We start from the raw sequence: 20,583 nt of genomic DNA, 5'->3' as shown, positions 1-20,583 counted from the left end.
TCCTGCTTTTAAAAGGTTAAAAAAAAGGCTCTGACGATTGCGCGCCACAGCTGTAATCGTCAGAACCTTTTTTAACTTTTTAAAAGCATTTTTTACAACCTATTCGTCCTAATAGGTTGTAAAAAATGCTTTAAAAAAGTAAAAAAAAAAAGTTGGCCACGCCCACCCAGTTACATTACCCCCCCCAAGCCACGCCCACAGAACCAGTAGTAACAAATTTTACATTTCACCACTGGTTCAAAGACAACAGTAAAGGGCAGGATTGCTCATGGAGTATCAATATGAATAAAATTATAAATTACCTTGCTTAATTTAAACCTATGTATTAGATCTTGGTAATGTATTTAGAGAGGCTTTGCACAAAGTAACCACAGATGGTCCTTCAGAAGCTCATCATATTTCGAGGCTTTCCCTCAGTTTTCTTAGTACTCCTTCTTTGTGTGCATGTTTACGTTCAAAAACCTGAGGAAAAAGTCCGAAGCTGTCACAATGAGCCTTGTAGAAATGTGGCCTTCAGAAACCACCTTCCAAAGACTTTCCACAGTTCTATTACACAATTAATAAGGTGTACCAAATACTGTACATGTATCTTGGAAACTTTGGAGTCTAACCATGTGCTGTTATGTAATAATAATAATAATAATAATAATAATAATAATAATAATAATAATAATAATAATAATAATAATAATTTTATTTCTATACCGCCCTTCTCCCGAAGGACTCAGGGCGGTGTACAGCCTATTTAAAAACACAAGACAAAACAATGATTAAAATTTAAAATGATTAAATAAATTTGGCTCAATTTAAAACCCCAGAAATTTAAAATACCCCAATTTAAAATTATTATGTTGATAGCCCGGCCTGGCGGAACAACAGGGTCTTCAGTGCGCAGCGAAACACCCGCAGGTCGGAGATCTTACGTATTTCCGGGGGCAGTTCATTCCACAGGGCTGGGGCTCCCACAGAGAAGGCCCTCCCCCTGGGTGTCGCCAGCCAACATAACTTGGCTGATGGCACCCTGAGGAGACCCTCTCTGTGGGAGCGGACTGGCCGGTGGGAGGCTATTGGTGGCAGAAGACGGTCTCGAAGGTACCCGGGTCCTATGCCATGGAGCGCTTTAAAGGTGGTAACCAGCACCTTGAATCGCACCCGGAAGACCACTGGGAGCCAATGCAGCTCGCGCAGGAGGGGTGTCACATGGGCACAACGAGTTGCGCCCATAACCACCCGCGCGGCCGCATTCTGGACCAGTTGGAGCCTCCGAGTGCTCTTCAAGGGAAGCCCCATGTAGAGAGCATTACAATAGTCTAACCGGGAGGTATTGAAATAATTTTGGAGAAACATTTATTAAGAAGTAGCCACGGGAGATATGTATGGAAATGTCAAGTCCTTCTCTGAACCAGTGCCCCACCCCCCCACTTTTTGGGCACCAGGGAGTGGTTCCTTGGAGAGGTTTTTCCATGGACCAGAGAGGGCATGGTTTCATGTGCTGCCTGCATCTCGTGGGGACTTTGCTTGTTTGCATGGCCTGGTTTCTGACATGCTGTGGACCAGGATTGGAGGTTGGGGACTCCTGCTATAAACAGTCAATTCTCCATTGACTTGTGGCCTCCCTGGTTCCTGTCACCAGCATTAATTCCCAAAGGAAAACAGCAGTGACGATCCTACTATCTTTGCTAAGACGGAGTCCTGCATTTTTGAAATTGGTGGATAAGTTTTTTGCTTCTCCTGGAGAAATTCACAGAAAATGTCTACCCAATTTCTCTGTCCTCAATTTTATGAGTGAATCTAGGAAGCCTGTTTTGGGCCAACTCTAGCAAACAGTAATGTACTGTAGGTGTTTGCGGTATTGTCAGAAAAGCTTTGCCCTATATTTTCACCAACCGTTGGAGTGACGCAGAAGCGTTTTGTTTCTTTTCTTTCTTTTTGAGGTTATGAGTGTGAGCCATACAATAACCCTGCTGACTTTTTCCTGGATATCATTAATGGAGACTCGACAGCTGTGGCTTCTCATAATGAAACCGACAAAGGTATAGTGTGTAAAAGATAGCTCCTTGTTCGGAATCTGGTATGTTATATGGAGAGGCAATCTGCTTTTTGCACTGTCAACTCTGACATTGAACTCCCTTAGGATTTGAATAGTGCAAATGGCACAGCAAGAAACATATATCCAAGTACATTAGATACATTTGTATGTCAGTATTCCCAAATGCTGCATAGCTTTCGCTAATCATGGCGCCACAGAAAGTAGGGAAAGCTGCATCCATCATTACATAGATCATCTTTTAATACCAGCCCTGACAAATTGATGGCAGAAAAATTGGCCTGATTAACACTTTGTTCTGCAGGGTTAATTGGACTGCATTAAAACCATAGGCTTATCAAACCTCTAGCTACCCTATGCATCTGGTGAAGAGAGCTACAACCCACAAAAGCTGGTACCTTTTAATAAAAGTTTTTTTTATTCAGTATAATGAACTAATATGAAGGTTAAAAGATAATATGTATGATAAGAAACTGTACATTTATGTATGTATTCTTTAAAAAAAAAAGAATAAAAGTTGTTACCAAAAAAGAATAACAGAATAACAGAGTTCGAAGGGACCTTGGAGGTCATCTAGTCCAACCCCCTGTTCAAGCAGGAGACCCTGTACCATTCCAGACAAATGGCTGTCCAGACTCTTCTTAAAAGCCTCTAGTGGTGGAAAACACTCAATTTCTGGAGGCAAGCCGTTTTAATTGATCTCACTGTTAATAAATTTCTCCTTAGTTTCCAGGTTACTTCTCTCCTTGATTAGTTTCCATCCATTGTTTCTTGTCTTGCCTTCTGGTAAGGCAAGCAGTGGTGGGTTCCTCCCGGTTTGGCCCAGTTCTCCCGAGCCGGTAGGGGTGACGATATGATGTCACCGAACCGGTTTTGCCCCCCTCGCCCCCCGCTCCGCCCCACTCCCCTCGCCGCCCCACCCCCCTGTGCCCCCCATCCCCCCGCGTTATTCTTACCTTTTATTTGGCCCCACCCCCAATCTATTGCTGCCTCCTGAATCCCAGCTGATGGCTAGAGGGAAAAAAACTGTTTAAACTCTTTCCACCGGGCTTCAAAGGGCCACCCTACAGCTGATCAGTGTTAAAAGAAAACAAATGAGTAGACCAGTGCCTGCAAAAATACATGAGTAGATTGGTACAGCTCTGCAAGCAGTTAAAAGCCTGGTAGACCAGTACCTCTGCTAAATCCTAAATAATTGTCACATGACCATCAAGCTATGCCCACAAAATAAGCCACACCCACAGAACCGGTAATAAAAAAATTTAGAACCCACCCCTGACTAGCAGACTCTGGGTTTTTTTGGCCATCATTGACTAACTTTGTTCCTTCTACTATTTTTGTCTTTTTACCAACCTTTTAATGTCAGTATTGTTGTTATTTCATCTTAGATTTTAGTATGCACCACTATGAGCCACCTTTAGATGTAAAAGTGTGGTAAAAAATTCAAAATAAGTAAAAGGATATATACACTCTCACCAATTTGTGGGTGACAAGAAAGGTGTTGGACCAGGGGTGAAATGCTCCTGGTTCGGACCAGTTCAGCTGAACTGGTAGCGATGGCAGCCGGTGGTTCGGAGAACCGGTAACAATGGCAGCACGAGGCACCACCCACCCACCCAGTCGTCGTTACTTCCTGTTTTTATCCAGGAAGTAACCTGTATTTTATCCTCTGCACATGTGCAGAAAGGTTTGTGCATGCGCAGAGGGTCCGTGCGCGCATGTGACGCGCGCGTGCACTTCCGTACCAGTTGGTAAGGTAAGTAGATTTCACCCCTGTGTTGGACCATGATCAGTGAGATACAAGTCAAAGTTTGAACTCGGCTACACAGAAATTCACTGGGTGACTTTGATTCAGTAACTTTGTTTCAGCTTAATTTATCTCCCAAGATTGTTATGGGGAAAATTAAAAGGAAGAGATATATGTATGCTATCTCACCTTCCTAAAGGAAAAACAGATATAGATCAAACAAACATACAGTTCTGAACTGGCTTTGCTGAGATCTATAGTTTGAACAGTTTTCTGTCATCATCATTAGGTTAGATTAGATTAGAATTCTTTATTGGCCAAGTGTGATTGGACATACAATCACCTCCCATCTCCTCCCACTTATGACTGTATGACTGTAACCTTGTTGCTGGTATCCTTACAATTTATATTGACTGTTTCCTAATATGATTTGATTGCTTATTTGTTCCCTATGACTATCATTAAGTGTTGTATCTTATGATTCTTAACGAAAGTATCTTTTCTTTTATGTACATTGAGAGCATATGCACCAAGACAAATTCCGTGTGTGTCCTATCACACTATTCTATTCTATTCTATTCTATTCTATTCTATTCTATTCTATTCTATTCTATTCTATTCTATTCTATTCTATTCTATTCTATTCTATTCCATTCCATTCCATTCCATTCCATTCCATTCCATTCTATTCTATTCTATTCTAATATATCTTCCAAAAATACCATACTGCTTTATGCCGATCTGTGAAATTATGCTTATTCTTGGTACTTGGTTGGTGAAAATTGCATTGCCCTTCTCCACACATCTAACATATTAAATGATACCATCACATTGACTCTATTCTATTCTATACAAGGAATTTGTCTTGGTGCATATGCTCTCAGTGTACATAAAAAGAAAAGATGCAGTCATTAAGAATCATAAGGTACAACACTTAATGATAGTCATAGGATACAAATAAGCAATCAAATCATATTAGGAAACAGTCAATATAAATCGTAAGGATACAGCAACAAGGTTACAGTCCTACAGTCATAAGTGGAAGGAGATAGGTGATAGGAATGATGAGAAGATTAATAGTAGTGCAGACTTAGTAAATAGTTTGACAGTGTTGAGGGAATTATTTGTTCAGCAGAGTGATGGCGTTTGGGAAAAAACTGTTCTTGTGTCTAGTTGTTCTGGTGCGCAGTGCTCTATATCGTCATTGTGAGGGTAGGAGTTGAAACAGTTTATGTCTAGGATTTATTATTATAAATATAGGTAGTCCTCAACTTACAACAGTTCATTTAGTGACCGTTCAGTTACAACAGCATCGAAAAAGTGACTTATGACTGTTTTTCATATGATCGTTGCAGCTTCCACCCTGGTCACATGATCAAAATTCGGATGCTCGGCAACCGGCTCATGCTTATGATGGTTGTAGCGCCCTGGGTCACATGATCACCTTTTGCAAACTTCTGGCAAGCAGAGTCAATGAGGAAGTCAGATTCACTTAACAACCTTGTTACTAGCTTAAAAACTGCAACGATTCATTTAACAACTGTGGCAACAAAAGTTGTAAAATGGGGCAAAACTCACTTAACAAATGTCTCACTTAACAACAGAAATTTGAAGCTGAATTGTAGTCACAAGTCGAGGACTACTTATATTTAAGCAACAATATTCTCACAATGTTGAATGCAAAACAATATTCAAAGTAATTAATTTTCCTCTTCTCTCTTTAAAGATGGTACTCAAGATCAGACACTGGCTGAGAAATTGGTAGAGAAGTATTCCAGTTCTTCTTACAATCAAGAAACCAAAACAGAATTGGAAAAGCTGTCTGCAAAGGGCGAAACCAAAAAGACCACTTTCCAAAAAGTCACCTATTCCACTTCCTTCTTTCACCAGATGAAGTGGGTCTCCAAACGGATGTTCAAAAATTTAATAGGTAATCCTCAAGCCTCCATAGCACAGGTAATTTAAAAAGTTTCAAGCGTCCTATCCATTGTCATTCCAGTCTTATGCTTACTCTAAATGTAGATGAGCTGTGGTGGCACAATTGTTGGAATGCGGTATTGCAAGCTAATTCTGCCAACTGCCAGGAGTTAGATCAGTGGTGAAATCTAAAATTTGTTACTACCGATTCTGTGGGCATGGCTTGGTGGTGGGAGTAATGTGACTGGGTGGGCATGGCCAACTTTTTTTTTTTTTACTTTTAAAACCATTTTTTCTACAACCTCTTCGGCAAAGAGGTTGTAAAAAAATGCTTTTAAAAGGCTCTGACGATCCCAGCTGAGTTGCCTGATTGGCAGAGGCTTTTTTTCTTTTAAAAGCCTCTGACGATCAGGCAACTCAGCTGGGATCGTTAGAGGCTTTTAAAAGCATTTTTTTTTTTACAACCTTTTCGGCTGAAGACGTTGTAGAAAAAATATTTTTAAAAGCCTCTGACGATCCCAGTTGAGCCATGCAATCATCAGAGGCTTTTTTTTTTTAACTTTTAAAAGCATTTTTTCTGCCGAAGAGGTTCTAGAAAAAATGCTTTTAAAAATAATTTAAAAAAGCCTCTGATGATTGCGTGACTCAGTTGGGCATGGGGGGGGGGCAGGGATTTTTGCTACCGGTTCTCCGAACTACCTGCCTCCATCACTACTGGATTGGGTGATCCGGTCCGAACCGGGAGCATTTCACCCCGAGTTAGATTCTCACCAGCTCAAGGTTGACTCAACCTTCCATCCTTCTGAGGTCAGTAAAATGAAGACCCAGATTGTTGGGGGTAACTCTGTAAACCACTTAGAGTGGGCTGTGAAACTCTATGAAGAGATATATAAATACCAGTATAAGTGCTATTGCTACTGAAGCTAGTGAGGTATTGCTTGGGACTTAGTTGTCTAGGCTACCTTATTTTCAAGTCCTTCATTATTTTTTACTTTTCCTCTTAGAGAAATCTTTACAGTACTGTTGAGAAATGCAGAGGGTTGTTGTTGCTTTCGGTTAACATGCCTTTCCATCACCGCTAAAGCATCTCTGACCACCCACACCTTCCAATTTGAGAAATCCCAGCTGGGAATTCTCTCCTGACATTCCCTTGACTATAGAAGGGGTCCCAGAAAAGATCAGCTGGAGAAAAAGCTGATCTTCTCTGAGACCCTTCCCATTCTCAGATATAGCACCAGTTTGAATGCTGCCTCTCTAGGAAACTAACCAGGGGTGGGATTCAGCCGGTTTGGACCAGTTCAGGTAACCGGATACTAATTTTACATCTGGTTCACCGAACCGGTAGTTGCAAGGATTGGCTGGCCCCACCCACTCCTCCCCTCCCCTCTCAGGAGTCTCCATGCGGCCAATTTTGGATGCCAGGTAAGTGCAGGGCCCACGTGGAGGTTCTGGGAGGATGAAAAATAGGCCTCCCGGAAGTTCCAGAAGTCTGGAAACGGGCTTGTTTCCGGCCTTGGGAGTGCCTCCAGAGCCCAGGGGAGGCCGTTTTCGCCCTCCCGGAGGCTTGAGGAAAACCTCTGGAGCTTGGGGAGGGTAAAAATGCCGTCCCTGCCATGGTGCAGGAGGCCGAGTAGTCCATGCCCGCCATGGCCACACCCACCCAGCAACCAGGCAGAGAACCGGTTGCTAAAATTTTTGAATCCCACCCCTGAAACTAACTAACCTGATTATCACTCCATTTCCTGATCCAAAGGATTTAATTCATATTTTATTATGGAGCTGTAATTTTCTTCTTGGCTGGGACTTCTGCCTCTTGGGCCTCCTAGAACTTCTGCTCTCTAGCATGCGTCGCCAACCTTGTGTGACTTATGCCACATGTCATGGCAAATTCATGTTAGAGTACCCAAGGATACAAACAATCCCACACCCCAATCACCATTCAGTTGATGTGTCCGGCTGTGTTTTATTGCTGTCTCCGTGCCGTACGGGACAAGGAGCTGAGATTCAGGCTTAACATCTTGGCAACTTTAGGACTCGTGGACTTCAACTCCCAGAATTCCTCAGCCAGCATGACTGGCTGAGGAATTTTGGGAGTTGAAGTCCATGAGTCTTAAAGTTGCCAAGGTTGGAGTCTCCTGCTCTAGCATGCCTCTAGCATGTTTTGCTACTTTCCTCCAGCCAAGACACCCTGTTGTCTTATTTTCCTGCTCATCTCACACAGTAGTTTCCTGATTCTCCCTATTTTTTTCCCTTCTGGCTGCAAAAAGCAGACATGAGAAGAGAACAATGAGGGTGAGGATAAGTTGGCTGTCATTTTTGTACCCTTCCATTAGCCAACTGTAGGAGCTCAGTAATGATGGATGCTAGCTTGACAGCTTGAAATTGCTGTGGAAGATTTGATAAGTGAATCCAGTGACTGTATGTGATAGATAAAATCAAGGTCACGGGAAGTGTTAATACCACTTTATAATGTCTTGGTAAGACCACACACTTGGAAAACTGCATCCAGTTTTGGTTGCCATGATGTAAAAAAGATGTTAAGCCTCTAGAAAGAGTGCAGAGAAGAGCAACAAAGATGATTAGGGGACTGGAGGTTAAATCATATGAAGAACGGTTGCTGGAATTACGTATGTCTAGTTTAATGAAAAGAAGGACTAGGGGAGACATGATAGCAGTCTTCCAATATCTCAGAATGTGCCCCAAAGAAGAGGGAGTCAAGCTATTCTCCAAAGCAACTGAGGGCAAGAGAAGAAGCAATGGGTGGAAACTAATCAAGAAGAGAAGCAACCTAGAACTAAGGAGAAATTTCCTGACAGTTAGAACAATTAATCAGTGGAACAACTTGCTCCAGAAGTTGTAAATGCTCCAACACTGGAAGTTTTAAAGAAGAGATTGGATAACCATTTGTCTGAAATGCTATAGGGTTTCCTGCCTAAACAGGGGGTTGGACTAGAAGACCTCCAAGGTCCCTTCCAACTCTGTTATTCTATTTTGTGTGGAAGTCCTCTTAGATTCAATAAACAAAGACTGATTTTGGGTTCCCGATAAGTGTAATAGTTATGTTTTAAAGGTAATTGCCAGGGAGAAATAGCAGCAAATAAAATCTGTCCACTTTCACCGTCATTTCTTAGAAGTTTGGTGGTGTTGGGAAACTTTAGAAGTGGAGCTTAATAAAATGATCAGATCTGTTTGATTTCTTGTTAAACCTTTGCTCTCCACGGGGCAATAATCGCCTCATCACAACGGCCTTTGATGTGGTATGCTGATGTTATGAAAATCCCTTTTAATTGCATTGTAAAAGCTTGACCTTGTGACAAGAATTATGCCCTTTAAGAGCCTTATAATCCCCCCAGGGCTGAGAGTCCTAACTTCCTGCCCCTCGCAATTGTTTTGATCTTCCTAACCTCCTTAGGAATGGTTTTGAAATGAAATCTGTAAATGCCCCAAGGTATGCCTTTAAACCTTTGGGTTAATCTCCTCAGACTGGTCTTGCTATGATCCTTGCTCTCTAATACAATTGGCTTAGTTGCATGATTTTTGACACTAGGTCTTTTTGGCAGTTTTTGGAATCTCTTCAAGATCAACTCTCAATGGCTTGATATAGGGGTGAAATCCAGCAGGTTCTGACAGGTTCTGGAGAACCAGTAGTGGAAATTTTGAGTAGTTCGGAGAACCGGTAGCGGAAATTTTGAGTAGTTCGGAGAACTGGCAAATACCACCTCTGGCTGGCCCCAGAGTGGAGATTTTGCAATATCCTTCCCCCAGGAGTGGAGAGGGAATGGGGATTTTGCAGTATCCTTCCCCTACCATGCCCACCAAGCCACCCTCACAGAACCGGTAGTAAAAAAATTTGGATTTCACTACTGGCTTAATACTGTTACATTGGCTACAAATTTAAACAATGCTATGTAGTTCTTGTAGTCCAACTTGTAGTTCAACTATTTCAACGGTATGTTTTGCTCCCTTTGTAAAGACTAAAGGCCCCTTTTGTCTTGGACAAGTATTATTGTTCTCCACTTAAGGATTGCAGCTTCCAGAATTCTTGAGCTAACATAGCCTTTATGCAGAAAAAACAATTGCTACCAACCTGCCTTCCATTGAGGACTTGTAGACTGCACGAGTCAAAAAGAGGGCTGTGAAAATATTTACAGACCCCTCACATCCTGGACATAAACTGTTTCACCTCCTACCCTCAAAATGACACTATGGACACTGCACACCAGAACAACTAGACACTAGAACAGTTTTTCCCGAACGCCATCACTCTGCTAAACAAATAATTCCCTCAACACTATCAAACTATTTACTAAGTCTGCATTACTATTAATCTTCTCATCGTTCCCACCACCCATCTCCTTCCACTTATGACTGTAACTTTGTTGCTTGTATCCTTACGATTTATATTGATATTGTTTCCTGATTGCTTATTTGTACCCTATGACTATCATTACGTGTTGTACCTTATGATTCTTGATGAATGTATCTTTTATTTTATGTACACTGAGAGCATATGCACCAAGACAAATTCCTTGTGTGTCCAATCACACTTGGCCAATAAAGAATTCTATTCTATTCTATTCTATTCTATTCTATTCTATTCTATTCTATTCTATTCTATTCTATTCTATTCTATTCTATTCTATTCTATTCTATTCTATTTATGGAGCTTTCTAAGGCCACATTTGTATGAAGAGTGAGAAATCCACACCATATCTGTCTTATCCCATGGTGACGCAGCTTGAGATGAGGGGTCCTTGGTGCTCTCTGAGCCTGCTTCTTTTCTTCCAAACATTTCATTACCCTAACTAGGTAACACTATCAGTGCTAGTCTAGTCTAGCACTGATGATGTTACCTAGTTGGGTAATGGAATATTTGCAAGAAAACAAGCAAGCTCAGAGAGCACCAAGAACTCCTTATTTCAACTCCCAGTTACAAATATTCTCCTTTATTGGTAGCATAAGATGGTTGCATAAAGTCAGCAGATCACACTAGAACAAGTGTTTTCCAATGTTTTTATGTTAGTGTAGAGATCACGCAAATTCCAATTTGTGAAACATCAGTTATCTTAGCTACAAGCACAATTCCAAACTTCTCCTGAAACTAACAATTATTGCTAAAACTAGCCATTCACACTTTGAAATTAAATTAAATTAAATTAAATATAGCATCAACCTTTTGAACTCTGAAGTTTCCTCTTTCTGCTATGTATTCAAAATGGAAAGTGATGTGTGTGTGTATAGCATGTGTATATGTGTGTTATTTATAAGTATAGGTCTGGTGGGCAACTGTGGCCCTTTTACAACCTGTGGACTTCAACTCCCAGAATTCCTGAGACAGCTTGTCTCAGGAATTCTGGGAGTTGAAGTCCACAGGTTGTAAAAGGGCCACAGTTGCCCACCCCTGGTATAGGTAGATACTGTATAAACTTTCTTTTGAGAGCAGGCAACAGAATTTCATTTTTAATGTATGCCAGTGTGCTTACAGTAAAAAAAATGACAATAAAGGCTATCTTATCTTATGTTAAATTGAACACGGTTAGTAATGATGACTGGAAAATTTGTTTTTTATAGCACGATGGCTTTGATTTTTAAAAGAATGAATGAAGGTTATTTGGGGAAGAAAAATAAGCAAAAAATTGTCTTTGGTTTTTATGATGTCAATTTGTGAACCATGATGATATACAACTGAGCATAATATGACATATTTATATTTCAGTTATTGGTTACAATTTTCCTGGGATTAGTCGTGGGTGCCATATTCTTTGGTGTAACAAATGATGGCAAAGGTTTGCAAAATAGGTGAGTCCTTTGGGGATAAAAAGGTGATTAAATGAGTGATACCGTATTTGTTTTGAGTGCAAATTCCAACAAGGATAACTTGAAATAAAGTGAAGCCTTATTTTGACAGATTGAAAGTGTTTATTACACAAAAATGTATGGGGAAGTGGAGAGGCTTCCACTATTTTGTGTGATATTTATCGCTATGCATAGTACGTGTTTTTGCATAATGGCGTCATTATCCAAATTATATTTTGGAGATAGCGCTTCAATTCTGCTATGAAAAAGGCTAGAAATATGAAAATAGGCTGTGCTTTTCATAAAAAAGGGTGATATCTGCCACTTTTACTGTTTAACAGCTTATAAAGCCAAAAAACACCACCCACACAAAACTGACATAACAAGTTACCAGAAGTAATAACTTTTCTTATTTTAATTTTGATAAAACATGTATTTTTAAAATCAAGATTAAAGCAAGATTTTTTGTTCCTTTTTTGACAACTTTTTAAGGGGAAAAAAAATAGTCAAGTCACTCTCTTGGTTTATCGTTTGTATTTCCCTTTTAAACTTTAAAACCTCATCCAGTTTCTTTTGTAGATCCAGTGAAACTTCCTTTTCCAAACCATTCTCTTTGATCTAGTATTCACCTTCTAGAACACAAGTGACAGAACATTTTTTTGCTAAGAAAATAAAACCTAGGAGCACTGGGGCTGACTTATTTCTTTTTAAAAGCCGTTTGAAAAGACTAGTTTCTCACAATGACAATCTGTGTTTTTTTCCCCTAGAATTGGTGCCATGTTCTTTATGACTACTAATCAGTGTTTCAGCAGCATTTCAGCAATTGAACTCTTTGTGGTAGAGAAGAAAATATTTATGTAAGTAAGCCTTCCTAGACAAAATAGAAATAATAATAGGTGATGAACATCTAAAAGAATTCTTTATTTGGTGATAAATCTTTTAATCTATTAGCTCTTCACTTGCAATATTGTCTCCTTGGAGTTGATAAGATCATTCTAGGCCTCAAGGAGTGTGTAAATTTGAACCTCATTGTGGTGTGTGTGTGTGTGTGTGTGTGTCTATATGGCAATCTGAAAACTCAAGATAATGGTCATAATGTTTATTTATTTATTTATTTATTGGTTTTATTTATATGCCGCCCTTCTCCGGAGACTCAGGGCGGCTTACAATGCGTTAAGCAATAGCCTTCATACTTTTGTATATACCTGCTTAGTAGGGCTTTCGGCCCCCCCTAAGCGGCGTTCTTTTTTATACAAAGTCATCTTATTGCCCCCACAATCCGGGTCCTCATTTTACCTACCTCGAAAAGATGGAAGGCTGAGTCAACCTTGAGCCTGGTGAGATTTGAACTTGTAGTAATTGCAGGCAGCTGGTGCTACTTAATAGCACTTTAGTCTACTGCGCCACCAAGGTTCTTCTTCTCTGTGCCTATTAGATAAGCTTATGTTTGTATGACTATTTGTAGCTTTAATTTGTGATAATTATTAAGAATGCTACCTACTCCATGATTCTGGGTAGTACAATGTGCAATGGCACTTAGACTTATATACTGCTTCACAGTGCTTTACATCCTTCTCTAAGCGGTTTACAGAGTCAGCCTATTGCCCCCAACAATCTGGGTCCACATTTTACCGACCTCGGAAGGGTGGAAGGCTGAATCGACCTTGAGCCAGTCAGGATTGAACTGCTGGCAGGATCAAACTGTTGGCAATCGGCAGAATTAGCCTGCAATACTGCATTCTAACCATTGAGCCACCACAGCTCCATGGAGAGACAAAAGAACATTAAAAACATTCATTAAAAACAAATTGGCAAGCATAACCGATATGCCTTGGTAGTACAGGGGTTTAAGGCACCCTGTTATTAAGCTTATTAAGACCAGCTGCCTGCAATTACTGCAGGGTTCGAATCTCGCCAAGGCTCAAGGTTGACTCAGCCTTCCATCCTTTCTAAGGTAGGTGAAATGAGGACCCAGTTTGTGGGGGCAATAAGCTGACTTTGTATAAATATACAAAAGGATGAAGGCTATTGCTGAGCACATTGTAAGCCGCCCTGAGTCTTCGGAGAAGGGCGGCATATAAATCAAATTAAAAAAAAAAATGCAAGAGATAAAAAAACAAGCTAAGTTTTCCTGAAACAAAAGGTCTGGCTAAATAAGTTTGGAATGCTGGCTTTAATCTGTAATTTTAAAAATATACAGGGGAAAATATGAAATGTCTTAAATTACAAGGAATCACAGTTTTTGCAGAAATAAATATGTATATTCTGAGAATGAGAATTTGTGATTAGAATACATATTGATATTAGGATATATCAAAATGTGATATTTATTTTTTGATTGCTTTATTGCTTTATTGACTATAACCTTAGACACTGAGCTTGTCGATCAGAAAGGTCGGTAGTTCAGCGGTTCGAATCCCTAGTACAGGTCTCCTGTGTGAGCAGGGGGTTGGACTAGATGACCTCTGAGGTCCCTTCCAACTCTGTTACTGTTACTTATTTTATCTAGTTTGTGATCTCAGCCATAGAGATTTGAAATGCTGAGCTAGGTTTTATGTACAGAGTGTGAATACAGCTTGCGATTTATTCCATAAACAGTAGTTACATTATTATTCAGTGTACTGTGTACACTTATTGTAAGAGGTCAAATTAAAAACTGTAGAACTTTTGCAAATGCAATTATTCCAGTCAGGATAATTTCCAAGGAACGGTCATTCTGCTGCAATTCATGACACGTGTATATTTTTAATGAGTGAAATTTAATTGAGCCTCTGATTTTCTGGGGGACTGTTTTGTTATAGACATGAATATATCAGTGGATACTATCGAATTTCTGCATACTTCTTCTCTAAACTAATGGCTGATTTAATACCCATGAGGACTTTGCCCAGCATAATTTTCACCTGCATAGTTTATTTCATGTTAGGTAAGTTTATCATCTTTTGTCTATCTGGAAAAAAAATATATCTGCAAACAAATCTTTCGTGTATAGATGTTATAAAACTATAAACTATAAAACTATATGGTAGACGTTATAAAAATTAAAAGGCATCTTTATGCAAATCGGAATGAGTTATGTAACCCAAAAAATAAAAAAAAAATCTAATCCTCAAGGTAAAATAATGTTTGGCAATATAATAGGATTGACTTTCCCATCCTGCTTTTCTTGTTCTCAAGGCCTGAAACCCACCGTAGAGGCTTTCTTTATAATGATGTTCACTTTGATGATGGTGTCATACACTGCAACCTCTATGGCACTTGCTATTGCTACAGGACACGATGTGATGGCTGTCGCCAATCTTCTGATGACAATCAGCTTTGTTTTTATGATCGTGAGTACCTTGAACGGATGTCTCATTAAGGCTACTTTGTCCAACTTCAGAGGTAGCCAAGGGGTCAAAAAAATTGTCAACCACCATTGGGAGAAAGGTCCATCTGGGTTCAGTTCCAAGTGGGGAGAAAGACACTGGAAACATGGAGACTGCTTGAAAAGATGGGGTTTAATGGTGGACAGGACCACATGGTTTTGAGGGAGGGAGGGAGGGAGGGAGGGAAGGAGAGAGAGAGAGAGAGAAAGAGAGAGAGAGAGAGAGAGAGATTTATGACCTCTGTTGGGCTTTTGAATTTGATCTTGTATTCTGATTGGTTGTCAGACTCCCATGGGGCCATTCAGGGGTAACTTTGTAGGTTGTCTTTTGAGTCCCAAGCCTGGTTGAGCCTTGCTGGGTGATGTAATCTTCCCAAGTGCCACGTGGTGAGTTCTGTTGCTAGATGGATAGAGGGCTAATTCTATCTTTGTTGGATCTTGGGTGAGGGAATTTGCCTATGAATAGACCTAGCTATCTCTTTATCTCTTAAGTGCGGACATCTGTTGTGGGCTATTGAGGAGGTTGGGGGGTATTAAGAGTGAGTCTGCTTCCTGCCTAGAAAACATGTTTCTCCATTTCTCATCCAGGGAGGTATAATATTCTGCTTTTTAATATTTCCTAAAACATTTCATTTTTCTAGGAGGGGGTGGGTGCTAACTTTCTACACCACTACAGCCATGGAATCAAATCCTCTTCCTTTGGAATTTGTTGCAACAAAACCCATAAGAAAATGGCGTTTCCATTGCATGATTATGACTTCCCTATTACTAACCCTAACCATTCGCTTGTCCCCCTCCCTATTATCATCCCTATCCCACATAATGCTGTTCAGGTTCAGGCTGTGTAGGTTACACATCAACATTCAGCCAATAGGCCCAAATATGGGCATTTCTCTTACCACTAGTTTAATGATAAATAGTTTGAAAAACCAAGATGGGATACAGATGATACCACACGCAGAATGAAGCGCAAGGATTTAGTTGAGAAAATATAACAGTCTTGTAACATTCCAGGAGATGTTTGATCATTTATTGATTATAGTTTCAAAAATTACATTCTTTTTTTTAATTAATTTTGCATCTTTGATTTGATCTTCAGATTTTCTCCGGGTTGTTGGTAAATCTCACCAGTATTCTGTCGTGGCTTTCTTGGCTCCAGTACTTCAGCATCCCTCGATATGGCATGACAGTAAGTGCTCCATCATCTTCAAAAGAAGAATTGACTAATATGTATCTTTCTGTCCATCCATCCATCCTTCCTTCCATCCATCCATCCATCCATCCATCCATCTGTACATACATACACCCATCCATCCACATTCTCTAGCCCACAATAGTGTGAATAGCAAACAAATCAAATCATTTCAAGACTGCAGAATCTCTGTTCTGTAATGTCATGAGACTAATAATACAAGAAGAGAATATTGATATATCTTTTATTGGTTATGACCCCAATGCAGCTAAACATACAACTAAAGGGTGTCAAGCTTCCAAGTAACATGTCCCATGAAATAAAATCCAAGGCATCCATTTTCCATTAGAGTCTATTTATTAGACTCTTATAAATAGACTCTAATAGACTTAGCTCAGTGGCTAAGACGCTGAGCTTGTTGATCAGAAAGATCAGCAGTTCAAATCCCTAGTATAGGTCTCCTGTGTGAGCAGAGGGTTGGACTAGATGACCTCTAACTCTGTTACTGTTATTATTATATCAAATTGGCAAGGATTTGGTGCCATTCCGACTCTCACCCGGATCTGGAATTACACCCAATAAAAAGCAAAAGTTTGAAGTTTGAAACTTCCCCACAGAGTCACAATCTCCAGTCAATTCTCAGTCCATCAGTCTGGTGACTCCCAACTCCACCTTCCTCCAGCTGCAGGCATCTTCTCTGTTCACACGGGAAGGAATGCCACCTAGACATAACATTCCCCCCAGTGGTGAAATGTAAAATTTGTTACTACCGGTTCTGTGGGCATGGCTTGGGGGGTGGGGGTAATGTGACTGGGTGGGTGTGGCCAACTTTTTTTTTTTTTAACTTTTAAAAGCATTTTTTCTACAACCTTAAGAGGTTGCAGAAAAAAATGCTTTTAAAAGCCTCTGATGATCAGGCAACAGCTGGAATCACCAGAGCCTTTTAAAGGCATTTTTTCCCCCCACAACCTCTTCGGCCAAAGAGGTTGCAGAAAAAAATGCTTTTAAAAGCCTCTGACGATCCCAGCTGAGCCGCGTGATCATCAGAGGCTTTTTTAAAAAAACTTTTAAAAGCATTTTTTTCGGCCGAAGAGGTTGTAGAAAAAATGCTTTTCAAAGTAAAAAAAAGAGCCTCTAATGATTGCGTTGCTCAGCTGGGCATGGGGGCGGGGGCAGGGATTTTTGCTCCCGGTTCTCCGAACCACTGGCTGCCATCGCTACCGGATCGGGTGATCCGGTCTGAACCAGGAGCATTTCACCTGATTCCCCCTTTATCTCTATAACCCCCCTCTCAACAGTTAAGAGAGTGGCAAGCTTGAAGTAATACTAAATTTCTTTAATAGCAAACCTAAAAATTAAGAAAAGAATAGACAATAAAAAATGGCTACACATACGTCATCTTCAGAGTCGACAAAGGGACAATTTTAACAGCAGTGGGCATATTGTAAGTCTAACACACGTAATATGCAATACTTCTGAATGCATACGCATATTGTTGTGCATATAGTGCTTGTTGTGTGTATGTTTTCAAAAACACTATTGTGTTATGTTTTCTCATCTTCAAAGGCATTGCAGATTAATGAATTTGTGGGTCTTGACTTCTGCAATTTCCATACCATTGAAAACGGGAGCTCCAATTGCACAGAAGTTAGCACAATTCAGATGTAAGTATGGATCTCTGCTTTTCTCAGCTCTGCCTAGTACTAAAGACTTGAGGCAATCTTGGTACGAGATATTATAAGTGAAAGAAATGACATTTTATCCTTTTAATATTATTGTTAATGAAGTCTTGAATCCTTTAAAGTAGGAATGAGGAGGAGAAAGCATCTAAGTCTGATCAGGTCCCCCAGAATATATTTTCCTATGTAAAGTCTTTGCACTGATAATACCAACAATTTACAACCACAATTGAATTTAGAATTATAGTTGTAAATCATGTCAGTCATTAAGTGGCTCATCACATGACTAGCCTGATTTTACAATATTATTATGTGATAGTTTTAAGGCCACCCTCAAACCAATCCACATCCATCCCTAGTCACTTTCCATCTTGATTATTCTAACATGCTTTACATGGGGCTGCCCTTGAAGAGCATTCAGAAGCTCCAGTTGGTGCAAAATGCAGTGGCCTGCATGGTTTTGTGCAGATCCCAGTGTGCACATGTATCACCTCTCCTGCAGGAGCTGCATTGGCTCCAAGTGCAATTCAAGGTGCTGGTTGTCACCTTTAAAGCCCTTCATGGCTTGGGACCAGGTTATCTGAGGGACCGTCTCTTGCCGGTCACATCTGCCTGACCCATCAGAGCGGGGAGGCAGGGAATGCTGCGGGTCCCATCCCCGAGGGAGATATACCTGGTGGGACCCAGAAGAAGGGCCTTCTCTGTGGTGGCTCCCTCTCTCTGGAACGTCATTCCCCCAGAGATTAGAACGGCCCCCACTCTAATAAATACTCTTCCGGAAGGCACTGAAGACCTGGTTCTGCCAGCGGGCCTGGGGAACCCAGAGCAGAATGGCTCGTGTGATTGGCTGTTGCCGGGGTGGGGGTGATTATATTATGTTCTATTATGTTATGTTATGTTATGTTATGTTATGTTATGTTATGTTATGTTATGTTATGTTATGTTATGTTATGTTATGTTATGTTATTATATTTCTATACTGCCTTTCTCCCGTAGGACTCAAGGCGGTGTACAGTCAAGAAAAATATAGATACACAAACATCATAAAATTGCTAATTAAAATTATTATTATAACATAGTTTGACCCAATTAAATAGAACCTAAAATTAGATAACATTTTAAAAACATTCACATGTTCATATGTTTAGCCCCGCCTGTTGGAACATCAGGGTTTTGAGGGCACGGCGGAAAGCACGGATATCAGGGATATTTCGTATCTCAGGGGGCAGTTCATTCCAAAGGGTTGGAGCCCTCACAGAGAAGGCCCTCCCCCTGGGAGTCGCCAGTCGGCATAATTTGACTGACGGCACCCTGAGTAGTCCCTCCCTGTGAGAACGAACTGGTTGTTATGTATTGTATTGTATTGTATTGTATTGTATTGTACTGTACTGTACTGTACTGTACTGTACTGTATTGTATTATTAATTTTTTTATTCTTTTTATTAGTTCTATTGTTTTAAATGAGATTTTATATTCTGTAAGCCACCTTGAGTCACCATGGGTGAATAGGCGGCAAATTAAATTAAATTAATTAAATTAAATAATAAATAATTAAATTAAATTAAATTAAATTAAATTAAACTAAACTAAACTAAACTAAACTAAACTAAACTAAACTAAACTAAATTAAATTAAATTAATTAAATTAAATTAAATTAAATTAAATTAAACTAAATTAATTAAGCCACCTCCATGTCGCAGTCCTTGGTCCACACAAGACTGAGGATGCTTTGGTGGTCTCTGAGCTTGGTTGTTTTCTTGCAGGTGTTTCATTACCCAGACTAGGTAACACCATGAGATGTACTGATGATGACGTTACCTAATTTTGGGTTATGAAACATCTGCATGAAAACAACCAAGCTCAGAGAGCACCAAGAGGACTCCTCATTTTCAACCCTGAACTACAAATATTCTCCTCTATTGGTACCACACAAGTTTGGGACCTCTGTGGTGGAGCTTCTGATGACTAAAAATCTCCGCTTGTGTTTCTTTCTAGGTGCACTGGAGAACAATATCTGGAAAGCCAAGGGATCGATGCAACTAGTTGGGGGTTATGGCAGAACCATGTGGCACTGGCTTGCATGACCATCATTTTCCTCACTATTTCTTACTTGAAGCTACATTTCATGAAAAAGTTCTCTTAAGTCCATGAAGTTGTCAAGGGTCCAATCCAGTTAGTCCAATCCAGAATCATGTAAAGAGGAGAATGAGAAAAAAAGACTATTTCTCTCATAACTGTATTCTTTCGAACTCACAAACAAGAAAAACCTCAGCCTTCAGCCAACATGTTTGCCTTTATAATACCCGCAGCAGAGGTGGGTTTCAGCAGGTTCTGACCAGTTCTGAAGAACCGGTAGTGGAAATATTCGGAGAACCGGAAGTAAAAATTCTGACTGGCCCGCCCCCATCTATTGTCTTCCTATCAACTCCCAGTTGATCAGGAGAAATGGGGATTTTGCAGTAACCTTCCCCTGGATTGGGGAGGGAATGGAGATTTTGCAGTATCCTTTCCCTGCCATGCCCACCAAGCCACGCCACACCCACTAAGCCACACCCACAGAACCGGTAGTAAAAAAAATTGAAACCCACCACTGACCCGCAGATATTATTTGGTTCCGTGTCAAAAAGTCTGAAAATCAAATGTCAGTTATTTCCTGCTTACAAGTCTGGAGACTTCCTTTAATATCGGTGGCATTTATTTTATTTATATTTTATTTGTTTCTGCATACTCCTGACATAGCCCATGCTGATTCACAACATTAAATGATAATAAAATTATATTCAAATGAATGGATCCATCAATAAATAGCAATAAAATCAATCATGTCACAAATAAAA

At 40.1% G+C, this 20,583-nt stretch overlaps 1 protein-coding gene across 2 annotated transcripts in view; it reads left to right on the top strand.

Annotated features, from left to right (window-relative positions):
• Positions 1–20,583, top strand: part of LOC117678942 (broad substrate specificity ATP-binding cassette transporter ABCG2-like) — a 43,404-nt gene extending 22,821 nt beyond the window's left edge. For both annotated transcript variants that reach the window (XM_034440459.3, XM_034440460.3), the window contains exons 8-16: positions 1,935–2,033; positions 5,521–5,750; positions 11,428–11,510; positions 12,275–12,364; positions 14,309–14,433; positions 14,685–14,839; positions 15,974–16,063; positions 17,633–17,730; positions 19,742–20,583. In XM_034440459.3, the coding sequence (XP_034296350.2) occupies positions 1,935–2,033; positions 5,521–5,750; positions 11,428–11,510; positions 12,275–12,364; positions 14,309–14,433; positions 14,685–14,839; positions 15,974–16,063; positions 17,633–17,730; positions 19,742–19,889 (1,118 nt within the window). In that variant the 3' untranslated portion in view covers positions 19,890–20,583. The remainder of the gene's footprint in view (positions 1–1,934; positions 2,034–5,520; positions 5,751–11,427; positions 11,511–12,274; positions 12,365–14,308; positions 14,434–14,684; positions 14,840–15,973; positions 16,064–17,632; positions 17,731–19,741) is intronic.

This window comes from Pantherophis guttatus, chromosome 8 (assembly GCF_059756535.1).
Source record: "Pantherophis guttatus breed Tessera chromosome 8, ASM5975653v1, whole genome shotgun sequence".
Taxonomy (NCBI): Eukaryota; Metazoa; Chordata; class Lepidosauria; order Squamata; family Colubridae; genus Pantherophis; species Pantherophis guttatus.
This window is presented reverse-complemented; position numbering and strand designations above follow the sequence as displayed.